The sequence below is a fragment of the Macaca mulatta genome, chromosome 9 (assembly GCF_049350105.2).
Source record: "Macaca mulatta isolate MMU2019108-1 chromosome 9, T2T-MMU8v2.0, whole genome shotgun sequence".
Classification (NCBI taxonomy): Eukaryota; Metazoa; Chordata; class Mammalia; order Primates; family Cercopithecidae; genus Macaca; species Macaca mulatta.
In genome coordinates this window covers 30,799,181-30,814,040 of record NC_133414.1, presented here as the reverse complement: position 1 = coordinate 30,814,040, position 14,860 = coordinate 30,799,181, and the positions used below count along the sequence as shown (strand labels likewise).

Sequence of the window (14,860 nt, the reverse complement as noted above, 5' to 3'; positions counted from 1 at the left end):
ACCACAGAATACCATTAAAATATCAGGAGTCATGTTTTAAAAGAATGTTGCTTGACAGAACAACATTATGTAAAGAAAATGAGGCTGTACATCACTATAAAGCAAGGCTCCGATTTTGTTTAGGAAAAGAAGACCCTCCCTGCGTAACACCCTGAGAGGAGGCCGCACACGGCAGCGTTCGCAGAGCTTCTCTTTAGGCCGTAGTGTTAGCACTGCTTTTGTTTGCACATCTTGATATGTTTCAGATTCTCCACGAGAGGCATGTATTGTTTTTAGGACTTCGAAAACCCCACGCCCGTTACCTATTTACCTCTGTTTACATTGGAAGGTCCAAGTTCTCCAGGGAAAGGAGCCCCCCTGTTTCCTGCAGTGTTTCCAGGGGGGGATGGTGGTGCACTCCGGGAGGCGGGAAGAGGAAGAAGAAAATGTGCAAAGTAAGTCACTTTTACTGCTGGAATTCGACTTTGCCTTTCCCTCTCTTGGAAGGAATTTTTATAAGCTGGGGGCTGAAAGTGAGTCTGTCTTCATCTAGTTGTGGCTCTACCTCTGAAAGCCTCCTGAGGTTTGCCTGATAACTCAGCTCTATGGGTGTTTGTGACCTGCCTCTCTCTGGAGGATTTACTCGAGGATTCACCTTTGCACGCAGGAGGCTGGAAGGTGGTCTCCCCTCCTCTGTCTGCTCTTTTTAGGAGGAAAGAAAAATCAGTGGTTCTTCTATTATAAATTATGAAAATTTTGTTGACCAGCACCCCCCACAAAAAAAAAATCTTAGCTCTAGAGCCTTTTAAAGTGTGCCTGTTATAGAACTTGTTGTATAAATCTTGGAAACATGATTTTTCTACATTGTGAACTTCAGATCACCTGCTTCTACCTACCTAAGAACCCACTTTTGGGGGTGGCAGGAAGGCCTGATGCCTCAGTGCTTGGCAGGGCTCCCTGCGCAGTGCCTCAGCCCCTCTAGTCCCCTAAGTCCCTGGCCCTGGATGGAAGTGGCTGCCGTGGGCGGCACAGCGGGCACCATGAAGGGCAGCGTTCGCTGCCACTTGCTCACGTCCTGACTCCTCCGCGCCGCTGGTGCCCCCTGCAGGTGAGTGGCGGCTGTACTGCGTGCGCGGAGAGGTGCCCGTGGAAGGGAATTTGCTGGAAGTGGCCTGTCACTGTAGCAGCCTGAGGTCCAGGACTTCCATGGTGGTGCTCAACGTCAACAAGGCCCTCATCTACCTGTGGCACGGATGCAAAGCCCAGGCTCACACGAAGGAGGTCGGAAGGACCGCCGCGAACAAGATCAAGGAACAGTGAGTGTTGTGTCTGCGACGAGGCCCCCACACACCGGGCTTCCCAGAGGGACGGGGCAGGCTCAGAGCTACCAAGACTCCCAGCAGATCCCAGGCTGCTGAAAGTGACTGCAGCAAGGGATGGCTGGGAACGTGGTCGGGGGCCTCTGACATGCCAAGCAGAGAGGACACATATCCCAGTCCAGACCTCCGACTTGGGGGCCGCTCTCGCGGTCTGAGGATTTACCTGGCTGGGTGAGCTAATGCAGGCGAGGAGCCAGGGAGTGACTCTCGCGAGCACTCTGGGTTCTTTCTTCATAGTTGCCGTTCTGCTTTTGGATCGGAAGCCTGGGGGCCTTTGATATTTAAAGGGAGCACATTTCAAATACCTGTTAGGGATTTTGAGTTTTCTTTTGCCAGAACAGCGGAGTGTTAAAAAGCTAAAGACGAGGGTGGGAAACTGCCACCTGTTCAGACGGTAAGATGTCCCCCATTCTGGAGAGCAGCCCCTAATGGGGAGGGATCGGACTCTCCGGGCACTTCCCGGGTACAGTACTTCCGGGTTGGGTTTTCTTCCCCTCCCAGGCAGGCACCTGCCCTTGGCCACTTGCAAAGGCTCAGCACACTGTGAGACAGCACTGAGTGGGGACCTTGGGGAAGAGGGGAACCGGAAGGGCAGTGAAGGCCACAGCCCAGGGAGGACGCTGTGGTGGCCGGCCCCTCGCTAGGGTGGTCTGCCCCTGTGGCTCTGTGCTTTCAAGCCACACAGGCAAAATAAACGTTGCAAGCTGCCAAAGAAGCCCAGTGTCACTCAGGCATTCAGGAGGTAACTGAGACCCGTGAGGACCTCAGTGAGTAAAAGTGAAGAGCTTCCTAGGGGTACAACATGCCACCAGTTTGATTTGGTGAGCCCCATTCTCTGGGTTCTGGAACAGGGCAGTGGCCAGGGCCCCTGTGTCCGCTCTGAAAACACACTACACAGAGTGGGCAGAGAAGAGAACAGAGCAGGTCACCTCTCCACAGGCAGGCAGATGTGAAACAAGATGTTTCATCTGAAAACACCACCCGTGGGCTAGGGCACGGGGAGGGGTGAGAAATCACGTGCCCTGAGGTGGCCCAAGGCATTTGGGGCCCATCAGAGGGTTTACTTGGACCACTGAGGAAAAGAAAAACAACGAAGAGCTCATTCACATATTCACTCAGTAAACATTTACTGAGTACCCCATGGCGCCAAGCAATCTGGACGTACAGGACTTATCCTATAAATCTTGGAAAAATGGTTTTTCTACAACACAAACTTTGGGCAACCTGCTTCTAACTCCCGAAGGACTGGAGTCAGGAACTGGGGACTTGGTGGTGAATAAGCCCGAGTCTCTGTCCTCATGAAGTTCATGCTCTAGCAGGAGAGAAAGACAAGAAATGGTCAATATGTATTGTTCTATATAAAAATGTGTGTAATGTTCGTGACACATTAGATGTCATTAAACATCCCTCCCTAGGGGCAAGTCAACTTCCCCTCCTGCACCACGCACACTCATAAACCGCAGAGCACTTTTCCATTCATGAGGAAGAATTGCTTTTCCTTAGAAAGTAGAAAAGACGGTGAACTGATCTCCAGGTTTAGTTTTGAATAATTTTATGTCTGTACCCCATATATATATGTACCTACTATTAGTATATACCCACAAATATTAAAATTTTAAATTTTAAAAAAGCAGACGATAACAAGTATTGGCAAGGATGTGAAAATTGGAACCCTTACACATTACTGGGGAGGTTGTAAAACAGTACAGCCACTTTGGAAAACAGGCTAGCAATTTCTCAAAAGATGTAACCATACAGTTACCATATGAATAGCAACTCTACTAGATATCTACCCAAGAGAAATGAAAACACTTGTATGTGAAGGTTTATAGCAATGTTAGTCATAGTGGTCAAAAAGTGGAAATAACCCAAATATCTACCAACACATTAATGGATTAAAAAAAATGTGGCAAAGCCATACACTGGAATATTATTCTGCCATAAAAAAGAATTCAGTACTGATACATACTACAACATGGATGAACCTTAAAAACATCACATTGAGTTAAAAAACTCAGTCACAAAAGAACATATATAATTCCATCTGTATGAAATGTCCAGAATAGGCAAGTCCATAAATACAGAAGTAGATTAGTGGGTTCTGAGGACTAAGGATGGGGGAAATGCAGAGTGACTGCTAATGGGTACAGGGCTTCCTTTTCCAGGAGATGAAAACGTTCTGAAATTAGTATGACAGTTGCACAACTCTGTGAATACACTAAAATCTGTACACATAAAAAGAGTGAATTTTATGACATGTGAATTATATCTCAATAAAGCTATTATAAAGCTGTTATAATAGTAATAATAATTTTGGGTCGCCAGCACTCTCCAGACTTATAAAGAACTCTTGACGTTTCTCCCTTGCAGATGCCCTCTGGAAGCAGGACTGCATAGTAGCAGCAAAGTCACAATACACGAGTGTGATGAAGGCTCCGAGCCACTCGGATTCTGGGACGCCTTGGGAAGGAGAGACAGGAAAGCCTATGATTGCATGCTTCAAGGTAATGTGGCATCCACAGCCTGCAATCTGGCTTTTTTGTTTGTTTATTTTTGGAAACGAGAGTCTTGCTCTGTTACCCAGACTGGAGTATAGTGGTGCGATCACAGCTCACTGCAGCTTCAACTTCCGGGGCTCAAGTGATCAGCCTGCCTCAGCCTCCCAAAATGCTGGGATTGCAGGCTTGAGCCACTGTGCCCCATTCATGTTTTATCTTAATTCTTCAGTCTGTCTGAAATCTAGTGTGATGAGTATTATGTCCAGCTGATTGAACAGTATTTTTCTTTCCGGGGGTGAGTTTAACTTGGACACCAAGACTTCAAATTCCCACTGGCGAATCAGCTCCCAAGGCTTCCTGGGGACCAAGCCATCTTCCAGGGTCTTAGGGACTCAGGGCACCATTTTCTTTCTTTCCTCAGCTGCCACCTGAGAAACAGCAGTCCTCTGGGTGTTGGAGTGGGACCTGGGGAAGGAAGCCAACCTCTTATCCCCTTTCCAGAGCCCTTCAGTCATTAACCTGCTTGGAAATACAAAGGCCGTGTCTGTATAGAATAGGCACTCCCGTTCACCGGGGTGAGGTTAGGTGTGTATATGGGTGCTTTCCCAGCTGTTCTCAAAATACAGATGAACATAAGAAGGAAAGCGAACTTGTGTGAAGCAGTTCCAACAAACCAGACACCAGCCAACACCTTACATATAGTAACTCCGTTAGTACAACCCAACACTGTGCCATTTTTACAGATGAGGAAACTGAGGCATACAGAAGTTAATCAAGTTGCCCAAGGCTGGGCAGCAATGGAGTATCCTCATAACTGCTTCATAATACTCTGCCCCTCAATGTTTATAAACTTTTATATAGCTTTTTAAACATAATGCCTAGAAGACGTTTGAAATTATGGAGAAGTTAAAAAAAGAAATGAAGTCACTTATAACCACATTTCTTAGATGTAACAGAATTCATATTTCTCTATGCTATAATATAATATCTATTTTAAAAAATAATATGTGGATCTACTGTTTTGTAACCTGCTTTTTTCCTTTATTATGAATAATTTCCCAAGTTATTAAAATTTAGATATCTAATGGCTGTGAGATATTCTATTATTCTGTGAATATATGCCACTCTCTACCTGACAGTCTCTGGCAGCTGGGAAGTTGAGTTGTTTCTTGTTTCTGATTTTTCTCCCTTATATAATAATGCAGTTTGAATACTTTTTAAAATAATCCTATACATTCATTCCTAATTGAGAGGAATTCCTAGATGTGGAACTGCCGTGCTCATCATGAAAGTCTGATAGCATGTATCAGCTCGGGCCAAGTTTTATTCTCACTCGCAATATACAAAAGCGTTCATTTCTCAACACAATCATAAATTCAACATATTATCTTTTTCCTCTTTGCCAAATTGATGAAAGGAGACAGATAGCTAAGCATTGTTTTGTTTTACTTGGAAGTACATATATATGTATACTTATATACATAATGTGTGATATACACATACATATATCTGTGTATATATATGCATATGTATCTATATTTTTTAGCCATTTTAGTTTCTACTTTGGTGAGTGTTCTATTTGTGTCTTTTGTACATTTTATTATTTTTTCCTTATGTATGTCCCTTCATGTATTAAGGATATTAACTAGTTGCTGTATTACAAATATTTCCCATTTGTTACTTGGCTTTTCTTTTCTTTTTAATTTTGCATTGTTGTTTTTCATTTTTCTATAATCAATGCATTATTTTTCCTTTTGATTCATTCTTTTACTATTGCAATTGCTAAAAGGCCTTCTCCACCTTGAAGCTCAGATAAATCCTACCTGTGTTTCCATAGTGCTTTGAATTATTTCGTATTTTACATTCATTCTTCATCTGGAATTTACTTGGATGCACATGATATCTTCAGCTTTGTTCTCTTTTCTTTCAAAGATCCTGGAAGTTTTAACTTCGCACCCCGCCTGTTCATCCTCAGCAGCTCCTCTGGGGATTTCGCGGCCACGGAGTTTGTGTACCCTGCCCGAGCCCCGTCTGTGATCAGTTCCATGCCCTTCCTGCAGGAAGATCTGTACAGTGCGCCCCAGCCAGGTAAGGCCTGCAGGGGGCAGCTATGCTGAGCATTAGAAGGCACATCTTCCAGAAAGCCTTTTGATTTTATGCTGGTATTTATTAAGCAGCTTCTGTTTGCCAAGCACACTCCCAGAACACCCAGAACATGTGCTTACACTCATTCCATCCTCACCCCTACACCAAAAGGAAGGAGGGTGAAATCAGCCACACTTTATAGCATAAGGAACGAGACTCAAGCAGAGCCTGGCGTCTCTGCTTTTCTCCCAGCCTTCCTCTCAGTCTTGGTGCTGCATGGTCACCAGTCAACTACCATTGCTCCAGCCATCATGTTTGCATTCAAGATAGAAAGAGAAAGAAGTGGGGAGGGAAAAAGGCCACTTAATAGCCACATCAGATAAAGCACATGTTTTCCCAGAAGCCCCGAGCAGACTTCTGCTTACATCCCATTGGCCAGAGCCTGTCACATGGCCAGCCCCAGCTGCAAGGGAGCGTGGGGAGGCAAATGGCAGAGGAGAAGGGTGTTGGGGTATTGGCTAAGTTAGCCAGGGAACAGGGTCTGCCATACCAAGGCTCCACAGCAGAGCCAAGACTCCAGCCCAGGTCTTCTGATCCCAAGGTGAGGGCTCTGTGCCCTCATTCTGGTTGGGAAAGTCACAAGAGACTGGGCTTGACAGCCCCTCCCGCCTGCCCTCCAACGAAGCCAAGGTCAGCTGCCTCTCAGTTTGTGTTTGTTGCTTCTCACATTACAAGAGCCTGGAGCTGCAGCCAGGGACCTCACCTTGCACTGAGAGCCCAGGGCACCACTGAAAGTTTGACCAGTGCACATGTCATGCTTGGAAAATCTTAGCCATCAGAAAGAGAGGCTGTGCCCACGCCCTTCATCCTGGGGCTCAGGGCGGGTTATCAACCTCCACTGGGCTTTCAAAGTGTGGCTTTCACAGAATCCTGAAACGCATGCTGGGAAAGGACACACGGTGAGCTGACCAGCAACAGTGAGAGGCGTTTTGCCCCGTGGAGTAAGAGTCAGGCTGACAATTTGAGGAGGAGAAAAAGTGAGGAGGAAAAGGCAGTAGAACAATTTTGATTTTTATTTCATTTTATATTTTTTAGAGGCAAGGTCTCACTCTGTCATCCAGGCTGGAGTGCAGTGGTGCAGTCATGGCTCACTGCAGCCTCGAACTCCTGGGCTCAAGCGATCCTCCCTCCTTAGCTTCCTGAGTAGCTGAGACTACATGCATGCACCACCATACCGGGCTAATTTTTTTTTTTTTCTTTTTGTAGAGATAGGGTCTCATCATGTTGCCCAGGCTGGTCTTCAACCTCTGGGCTCAAGCAGTCCTTCCTCCTCAGCCTCCCAAAGCACTGGGATTACCAGCATGAGCCACCACTCACAGTTTTGATGTTTAAAGCCCATTTCTCTGTAAGAGAACCATGAGCTCACCTCACTGCTAAGCAGTCGCGCGCAGGGCAGGAACGCCTCTGACCTGTCTGCCGTGAGATGTGTGCTCCAGTGTTGATTGTGCTCTTTGGAGATACGTGGTGCTAACAGCCCCTTGAGTGGCACATGCATTATCCCTTCCACTCTTAGCACAGTCCTGCCAGTATCCAGAAGGGCCAGCGGCTTCAGCTTGGGCAAAAGGAGGAGGACCTGGAGGACGAGGAATGAAAGAGACTAACTCCTTGACGCCACCTCTCTCTGCCTAGAGGCTTCTCCCAGTTGACCTTTCAAAGGGCTGGGGTGTCCTGGGTTTCTGTTTGCCTCTTTGCCCCTGGTTTGACGGCCAAGGGGGTTTCCCCCATGACACAGCAGCGGGGAGGAACAGCATCCACTAGGTTTGGGGAGGAGTGAGCTGGAAGTGTACGTGAAAGAGCTTCTGATGGTCGAGCTGTGTCCCTGCCCTCACAGCGCTTTTCCTTGTTGACAATCACCACGAGGTGTACCTCTGGCAAGGCTGGTGGCCCATTGAGAACAAGATCACTGGTTCTGCCCGCATCCGCTGGGCCTCCGACCGGAAGAGCGCGATGGAGACCGTGCTCCAGTACTGCAAAGGTGAGGCTCCCTCTAACGCGCCTGCAGCACGGAACAGATGGGGAAGCCCCTCAGGCACGCCCAGCCAGGAGACCCCCTTCCCTTTCTGCGTGTGAAAGCCGGCATCCATAAAGCCTGGCCGGTGGTGATGAAACCAATTTTTTCCACTTTAACCTTCTGAGATGTATTAATTTTTAGATTAGCGCATTCTCAGCTGCCAGCTTGAAGAATAACTAGTTTTTCTGTCTGATATTATGAGGCTAACTTGTTACCCTCAAGGATAAAGGCTGTATTGTGGAACACCCCAGGCAGATTAAAACCCCACTGTACTCAGGGTTGATCATGCTGAGAGACAAGTTGGCCTCTGCCATGTACATTATCTGCAGGCACTACCATGCTGTTGGAGAATGGAGGTCTCCCCCAAGCAGTGAATGGCCATTGCCAACTTTTTTATTATTCATTATTATTTTTAGTATTATATCCAAAGAGAAATACCCATAGTAAGTTTGTGGTTCTTCACTATACACATGAAATTTCTAGTCTTTTATATAAAATGAAAATGCCAGTGATTAATATCTTATTTAATTTTTACAGTTTCATTGATAAAACTAGTTTAATGTCACTGAGTATGTGCAATTGATTCTCTTCCTGAAAAACTCTTTAGCAATAAGTAACATATGAAACCTTCCACCCAATGTTATAGTGAATGTGGATGTATAAGATGCTGTCGTTCGCTGTCAGCCATATTGGAGTTAATCCCGTGGTAGGAAGGCAGAGGGAAGCCGCTACAGTGAATTCAGGAGGAAGAAAATGCTCCAGCCAGAAGCTGCAGACAGAGGAGCTCTCCCTTCCAGGAATACAGAGCGTTTTGTTAGGTTCAAGAAGTATAGACTCAGGTTGATTATAGGTCACAATTGTAGTCACAGGCATGAAACTAACATCTTACATAAACATTATCCATGTGTTGTTATGAACTACTCGTAACTTGCATTTTAAGCATGAAGTCATGAGTTCTGACGAAGAAAAGATTTCAAGGGAAATCAGTGAAAGACAGGGTCTCCCTCTCCCTTGGGTCTACTGACATTTTGTTCTGTGTAATTACAGGGAAAAATCTCAAGAAACCACCCCCCAAGTCTTACCTTATCCATGCTGGCCTGGAGCCCCTGACATTCACGAATATGTTTCCCAGCTGGGAGCACAGAGAGGACATTGCTGAGATCACAGAGATGGTGAGCACGCTTTCCTGCCCTGTGAAGGTGGCTCCTGCGCCTTTTGGATTGTGGGTTGACTTTACTTTGGGGAGAACATCCAGTTGCACTGTCAAAGTGGGAAAATATTTTTCCTTTTGTAACATCTTAACAAGTCGACATAGAATTTGCTTAGGAAGAAGAGAAGTCTAATGGAAAATCAGTTAACCATTGTAGTAATTTTTTACACATGATACCTAAATTTTAAAAACTTAAAAGCAAAGGTGAGTTTAATCATGCTGAGGACTATATATGTACATAAAAGCCGTGAACTTTTCATTCTGTTTGCCAAGAATCTGTTGCTTGGCATCGCTTGTCTCTCAGTGTCCATGTGACACACAATCAAACCCTCATGTTCCAGACATTAACCTTGTGTAGAGGAGACACAAACGAAATCTGATGAATTAATGTGTTCAGATAACTGAATGAATGGATGTACTGTGACTCACTTATGATAAGGTATCGCTCAACATCTCATTAATATTGTCTTTTATGAGACCACCTGGTATTTCCACATGAGCCATTTATCATAACTTCTGTCTACCAAAATATATTATTATCTAGAATGTTTTCTTTTCCAACCACACAGGAAAGAATTTTACTATAGCTATGTTGAATTTCTTATTTATGAGCTATTAACATTGCTAGCAATAGCAAATCCAAGGATTTGTTTTAATTTGGTGAGAGATAGGTTTTTTTTAACCATTTTAATTTTTTTTTACCATGTGGAGAGCTGCTTTGCTTGGGGAAATGACCCAAGTGTATTTTATAGGAAATTCGAGTAATTTCAAACAGAGTCTACTTCTGCGTAGCAATGGAGAGGGCCTGTTGGGTAGTACAGACGTCACTGCTCACCCTAACCTGTCTCCCTGGAGCCAAATGGACTTGATGTACACAGGGAAGGGGCTGACTACGGCCTGGTCTCAGCCACTGCTGGCTTTTTGATACTGTCGGAGAGGCCTGATGGTTGGTTTCCTGAGAAAGGAACTCAGATAAGACAAACATAACTTTCTCAAATTTCAAGACTAGGAGAGTTAATTTTGAGGTTTATTCCAAATAAACCAGCAAGTTATACAAATAATTAACATTCCCCAAGTGCTCACTCTGCACTAGGCACATCTCCAAGCACTTTACACTGATTTTCTCATTTATCAGAACAGTCCATCAAGATCTATCTTATTGTTATCCCCATTTTACTGGTGTGGGAGCAGAGGCCACAAAAACACGAAGTCACTTGGCCAAAGTGACTTCAGTGAGTGGAGGAGTCAGTACTCAGATGCAGGCAAAATCATCCAAAACCCACCTCTTCTTTTTTTAGAGAAAGGATCTTGCTTTGTCACCCAGGCTGCAGTGTGGTGACTCAATCATGGCTCACACAAACCTTGAATGCTTGAGTTCAAACGACCCTTCCACTTCAGCCCCCCCAAGTAGGTAGAACTACAGGTGCACACCTCCATGCCTAGCCTATTTTTATATTATTTATAGAGACAGCGTCTCATCATATTGCCCAAGCTGGTCTCCAACTCCTGGGTTCAAGGAATCTTCCCACCTCAGCCTCCTAAAGTGTTGACATTACAGGCACAAGCCACCGCACCCAGCCCAAAATCCACCTCTTGACCACCAGTCTGCCCCATGTATTTCTAATATAAGCAGCAGTTCTTAGTCATGCATTCCCATCATCCACCCACCCAAAAGGAGAGCAGCCAATCTGGGGTCCCAAGTTTAATGGAGGATGAGAATTTACCCAGAATAGTTTGTTCATATTAAATTCACACAGTGGTTAAAAAAAAAAAAAAAAAAAAAAGGTTCTGCTCCAGAATATTCTAGATGCATTTTCTGACCTTTTTCTATTTCAGATTAAGAAATGGAGCTGGGGGAGGGAAGAGGGATGTGATTTCTTTTCAGGTTATTTTTTAACATTTTTAAACAAATTCCATTATTTGGAGGCTTCTGGTGTTTAGACTTCAAATCTACTAGTCTTCGTCTGTAATTCACTCATGGGAAAGTCCCTAAACATTTTTCCGGAGACAGTTCTGAAACAGGGTTTGTTTGAAACTCTGTGACAAGGTGAGAAAACATCTAGAAGTCAGAGAAAGACTCCGTCTCTCCAAAAAAGTTTTTAAAATATATTAGGTGGGCGTGGTGGCACATGCCAATAGTCCCAGCTACTCCAGAGGCTTGAGGTGGGAAGACTGTTTGAGTCCAGGAGGTTAAGGCTGCAGTGAGCTATGATCGAGCCACTGCCCTCCAGCCTGGGTGACAGTGAGACACTCTCTCTAAAAAATAACAAAATTTGAGGTCAAGTGTGGTGGTTCACACTTGTAATCCCAGCAGGAGGATCGCTTGAGGCCAGAAGTTTGAGACCAGCCTAAGCAATATAGCAAGACCCAGTTCTCTACCAAAAAAAAAAAAAGAAAGAAAACAAAAGAAAAAGGAAAAATAAATTAGCCAGACGTGGTGATGCACCATACCCATAGTCCCAGCTACTCAGGAGGCTGAGGCAGGAGGATCACTTGAGCCCAGAAACTGGAGGCTGCAGTGAGCAATGATTGCACCACTGCACTCCAGCCTGAGTAGCAGAGTGAGACCTTGTCTCAAAAAATATCATTTTTTAATTTAAAATTTAAAAATTTAAAAAACTAAGAGTCTGGACAACTGCAGGGCTTTGGGCAATCCCTTATCTTTCAGAGACGCTTCCTCCTCAGTGATATGGAGCCATGCGTCCTCAGGCTGTGTGCAGATGGCACAGGGCTGTGTTTGCAAGCACTTAATGAAACAAGTTCAAATGTAGGACACAAGCTCTCCTCTCTGCCCCCTTCTCTTCTCTAGGACACAGAAGTTTCCAATCAGATCACCCTCGTGGAAGACGTCTTAGCCAAGCTCTGTAAAACCATTTACCCGCTGGCCGACCTCCTGGCCAGGCCACTCCCGGAGGGGGTTGATCCTCTGAAGCTTGAGATCTATCTCACCGATGAAGACTTCGAGGTAAGCGGTTCTTCCGGTGGGGTGGGGATGGGAGTAAAACAACACACGCACGCCCAGCTCATTTCACTGAGCCGCGGGGCGCTTCTCCCAATGTTTCCAGTTTGCACTAGACATGACACGGGACGAATACAACACCCTACCCGCCTGGAAGCAGGTGAACCTGAAGAAAGCAAAAGGCCTGTTCTGAGTGGGGAGATGCCAGAGGAACCTCGGAGTCACGTCCAGTACCATCGCACCAGGGAAATGGATATATATTTTTGGACTGGTGTTTTCCACAAAGTATTTTTCAATTAGAGTTTTCAGAACCCAACATTGTTAAAGATACTACTTGTCCGGGAGTTGTGTATTTTGTAAATGCTCAAGAGAACTGTTTGGAAACTTCTTTCCACCATTCAGCGGGTTATCAGAATTAATAAAAGTATCTATTATGTGCACTTAAGCCGCAGCTGCTATAGATAGCACTGCCTTCTTGTTCCAGCTAGGCAATGCCTCTTTTTTTTTTTTTGAAGCAGTTCTCTTTATAAAGTGTTATTTTGATAGTTTGTGGATTCTAAAATATATATATATATTTATATAAACACCATATAAGTCAAATATGTATTTAACAAAGCAATATGTATTCATTCACTTTCAAGATTTGTTTTGGTGTCAAAATAATATGAAAAGGTAGATGGAGTTGCTTCTGTTGAATTAGCTCTGCCACCAATACGTATCTTCATACACGTTTGGAAACGTTTCCTGCAGCATTAGGTATGACTTGTTCTGAGTACTGCTTCCGGTGCTAAAATGAACAAAGAATTTGTACTTAATGGCATGGACTCTGGAGAATCTATGCGAATCAGCCTTTCTACCTTAATATCTCCCCCAAAATGTATAGTGCCTTGTTTTTATGTACAGTTTCTATACAGAACAGTTTGCTCTGCGTCTTTGATGATGGTTTGGAACATTACCTACGATTTTACTCTCAAATAGTCAAAATAAAAACATCTCAATTTCTAATACCTCTTGTAAACAGTACACATGTCATTTTGTGATACAGGACTCCCAAATAAAAGCATCAGAATAAACACAACAATGAACTGATTGGTTCACATTGAATTCCAAGCATGTTCCTTTTTGGAATTTTTTTTTTTAAATATTAACATAGCACCAGCATTTTGTCATTAAGTATAAATGACTATACATTTGAATTTAGTTTAGGGCAAGATTTTATACAAAGTCATAAGATTAAATACAGAGTTATTTGCCTCATAAAATTAGTACTCAGTACTATATTGAAGACATACTTCAGCAAATCATCATTCAGCAGAAGTTCTTTATCCCACAACTCTATCTACAATTTCAATTTTAGGATCTCAATGCCTTTAAAAAAAATTTTATTAGCCAGGCGAAGTGGCCCACACCTGTAATCCCGGCACTTTGGGAGGCTGAGGCGGGCGGATCACCTGAGACCAGGAGTTCAAGAGCAGCCTGGCCAACATGTTGAAACTCAGTCTCTACTAAAAATACAAAACTTAGTCGGGCATGGTGGCACGTGCCTGTAATCCCAGCTACTCAACAGGCTGAAGCAGGAGAATCGTTTGAAACCAGGAGGCAGAGGTTGCAGTAAACCAAGATCACGTCATTGCACTACAGCTTGGGTGACAAGAGAGGGACTTCGTCTCAAAAAAAAAAAAAATTGTATGGATAAGACATCTAGAAAACTTAAAAATCAATTAGAAAACTCCTCACAAGCTCCTATGTTCTTAAATCCATGGTTTTGTGAACATATTCAGATCTACTCTGAATTTTCATAGCCCTTCCCCACTCCGTTAGTCTAATTTAACACATCCAGTCACAGCATATTTGCCTGAAAGTTCAGGACTTAAGGGCGCCATCCTGGGACTGCACCAGGGTGGAAACCTATAACCTGCTCCTGGTCTCACCATTTTATGATTTTTATGATACTGGGTCATCACTGAACTTTTCTACCTCGATTTCCTTTAAAAGGAGACACTCCTAGCTATCCTGCCTGCATCACAAGATTCTGAGCAAGGAACTGGTAGAAGCTGTTTGAAAATTGCCAAGTGCTAGATACCTGCCAGTATTAAGATTATTGTGATGGTAGTTAAAATGGGAAAGCAAGGGGGTTAAGTTAGGGAGTGTTGTCACACACCTGGAAATGATGGATTAAACCAAAGCAAGGAGAGGAAAAAGAAGAGAGAGAGGTTCAAAGTCTATGTCCCATAGATAGCACACAAAGAGGTGTGGAGAAAGGTTCCTAGAGTCACTAGGGCAACCTGAGGGTCAGAAAGAGGCAGGATTACAACCTCTGCAGTAGGTTCCAGAAATCACCTGGATCCTTAGATACCCAGGAAGGAGGTTGAGTTGCTACAGGAACTTCTAGTGGAGAGCTGCTGTAATGAATAAATAAGATAGGCGTCCTCATTAATATTCATTAACATCAGATTTTTCCAAAGTCCTTTAAAATTGTCTATCTACTTGTATTAAACATTGGCAGCCAGGTGTGGTGGCTCATGTCTGTAATCCCAGCACTTTGGGAGGCCAAGGCAGGTGGATCACTTGAGGTCAGGAGTTTGAGACCAGCCTGACCAACATGGCAAAAACCCTGTCTCTATTAAAAATACAAAAATTAGCTGGATGTGGTGGTGCACGCCTGTAGTCCAAGCTACT

General features: G+C 44.3%; 1 protein-coding gene across 50 annotated transcripts in view; it reads left to right on the top strand.

The window, feature by feature from the left end:
• LOC695267 (supervillin) overlaps positions 1–13,259 on the top strand; it is a 271,952-nt gene extending 258,693 nt beyond the window's left edge. For all 50 annotated transcript variants that reach the window (XM_077946150.1, XM_077946143.1, XM_077946148.1 and 47 more), the window contains 8 exons: positions 329–434; positions 1,088–1,295; positions 3,729–3,862; positions 5,789–5,944; positions 7,833–7,976; positions 9,060–9,184; positions 12,032–12,187; positions 12,288–13,259. In XM_077946150.1, coding sequence (XP_077802276.1) covers positions 329–434; positions 1,088–1,295; positions 3,729–3,862; positions 5,789–5,944; positions 7,833–7,976; positions 9,060–9,184; positions 12,032–12,187; positions 12,288–12,374 — 1,116 coding nt within the window. In that variant the 3' untranslated portion in view covers positions 12,375–13,259. The remainder of the gene's footprint in view (positions 1–328; positions 435–1,087; positions 1,296–3,728; positions 3,863–5,788; positions 5,945–7,832; positions 7,977–9,059; positions 9,185–12,031; positions 12,188–12,287) is intronic.
• Positions 13,260–14,860: the final 1,601 nt, after the last annotated feature.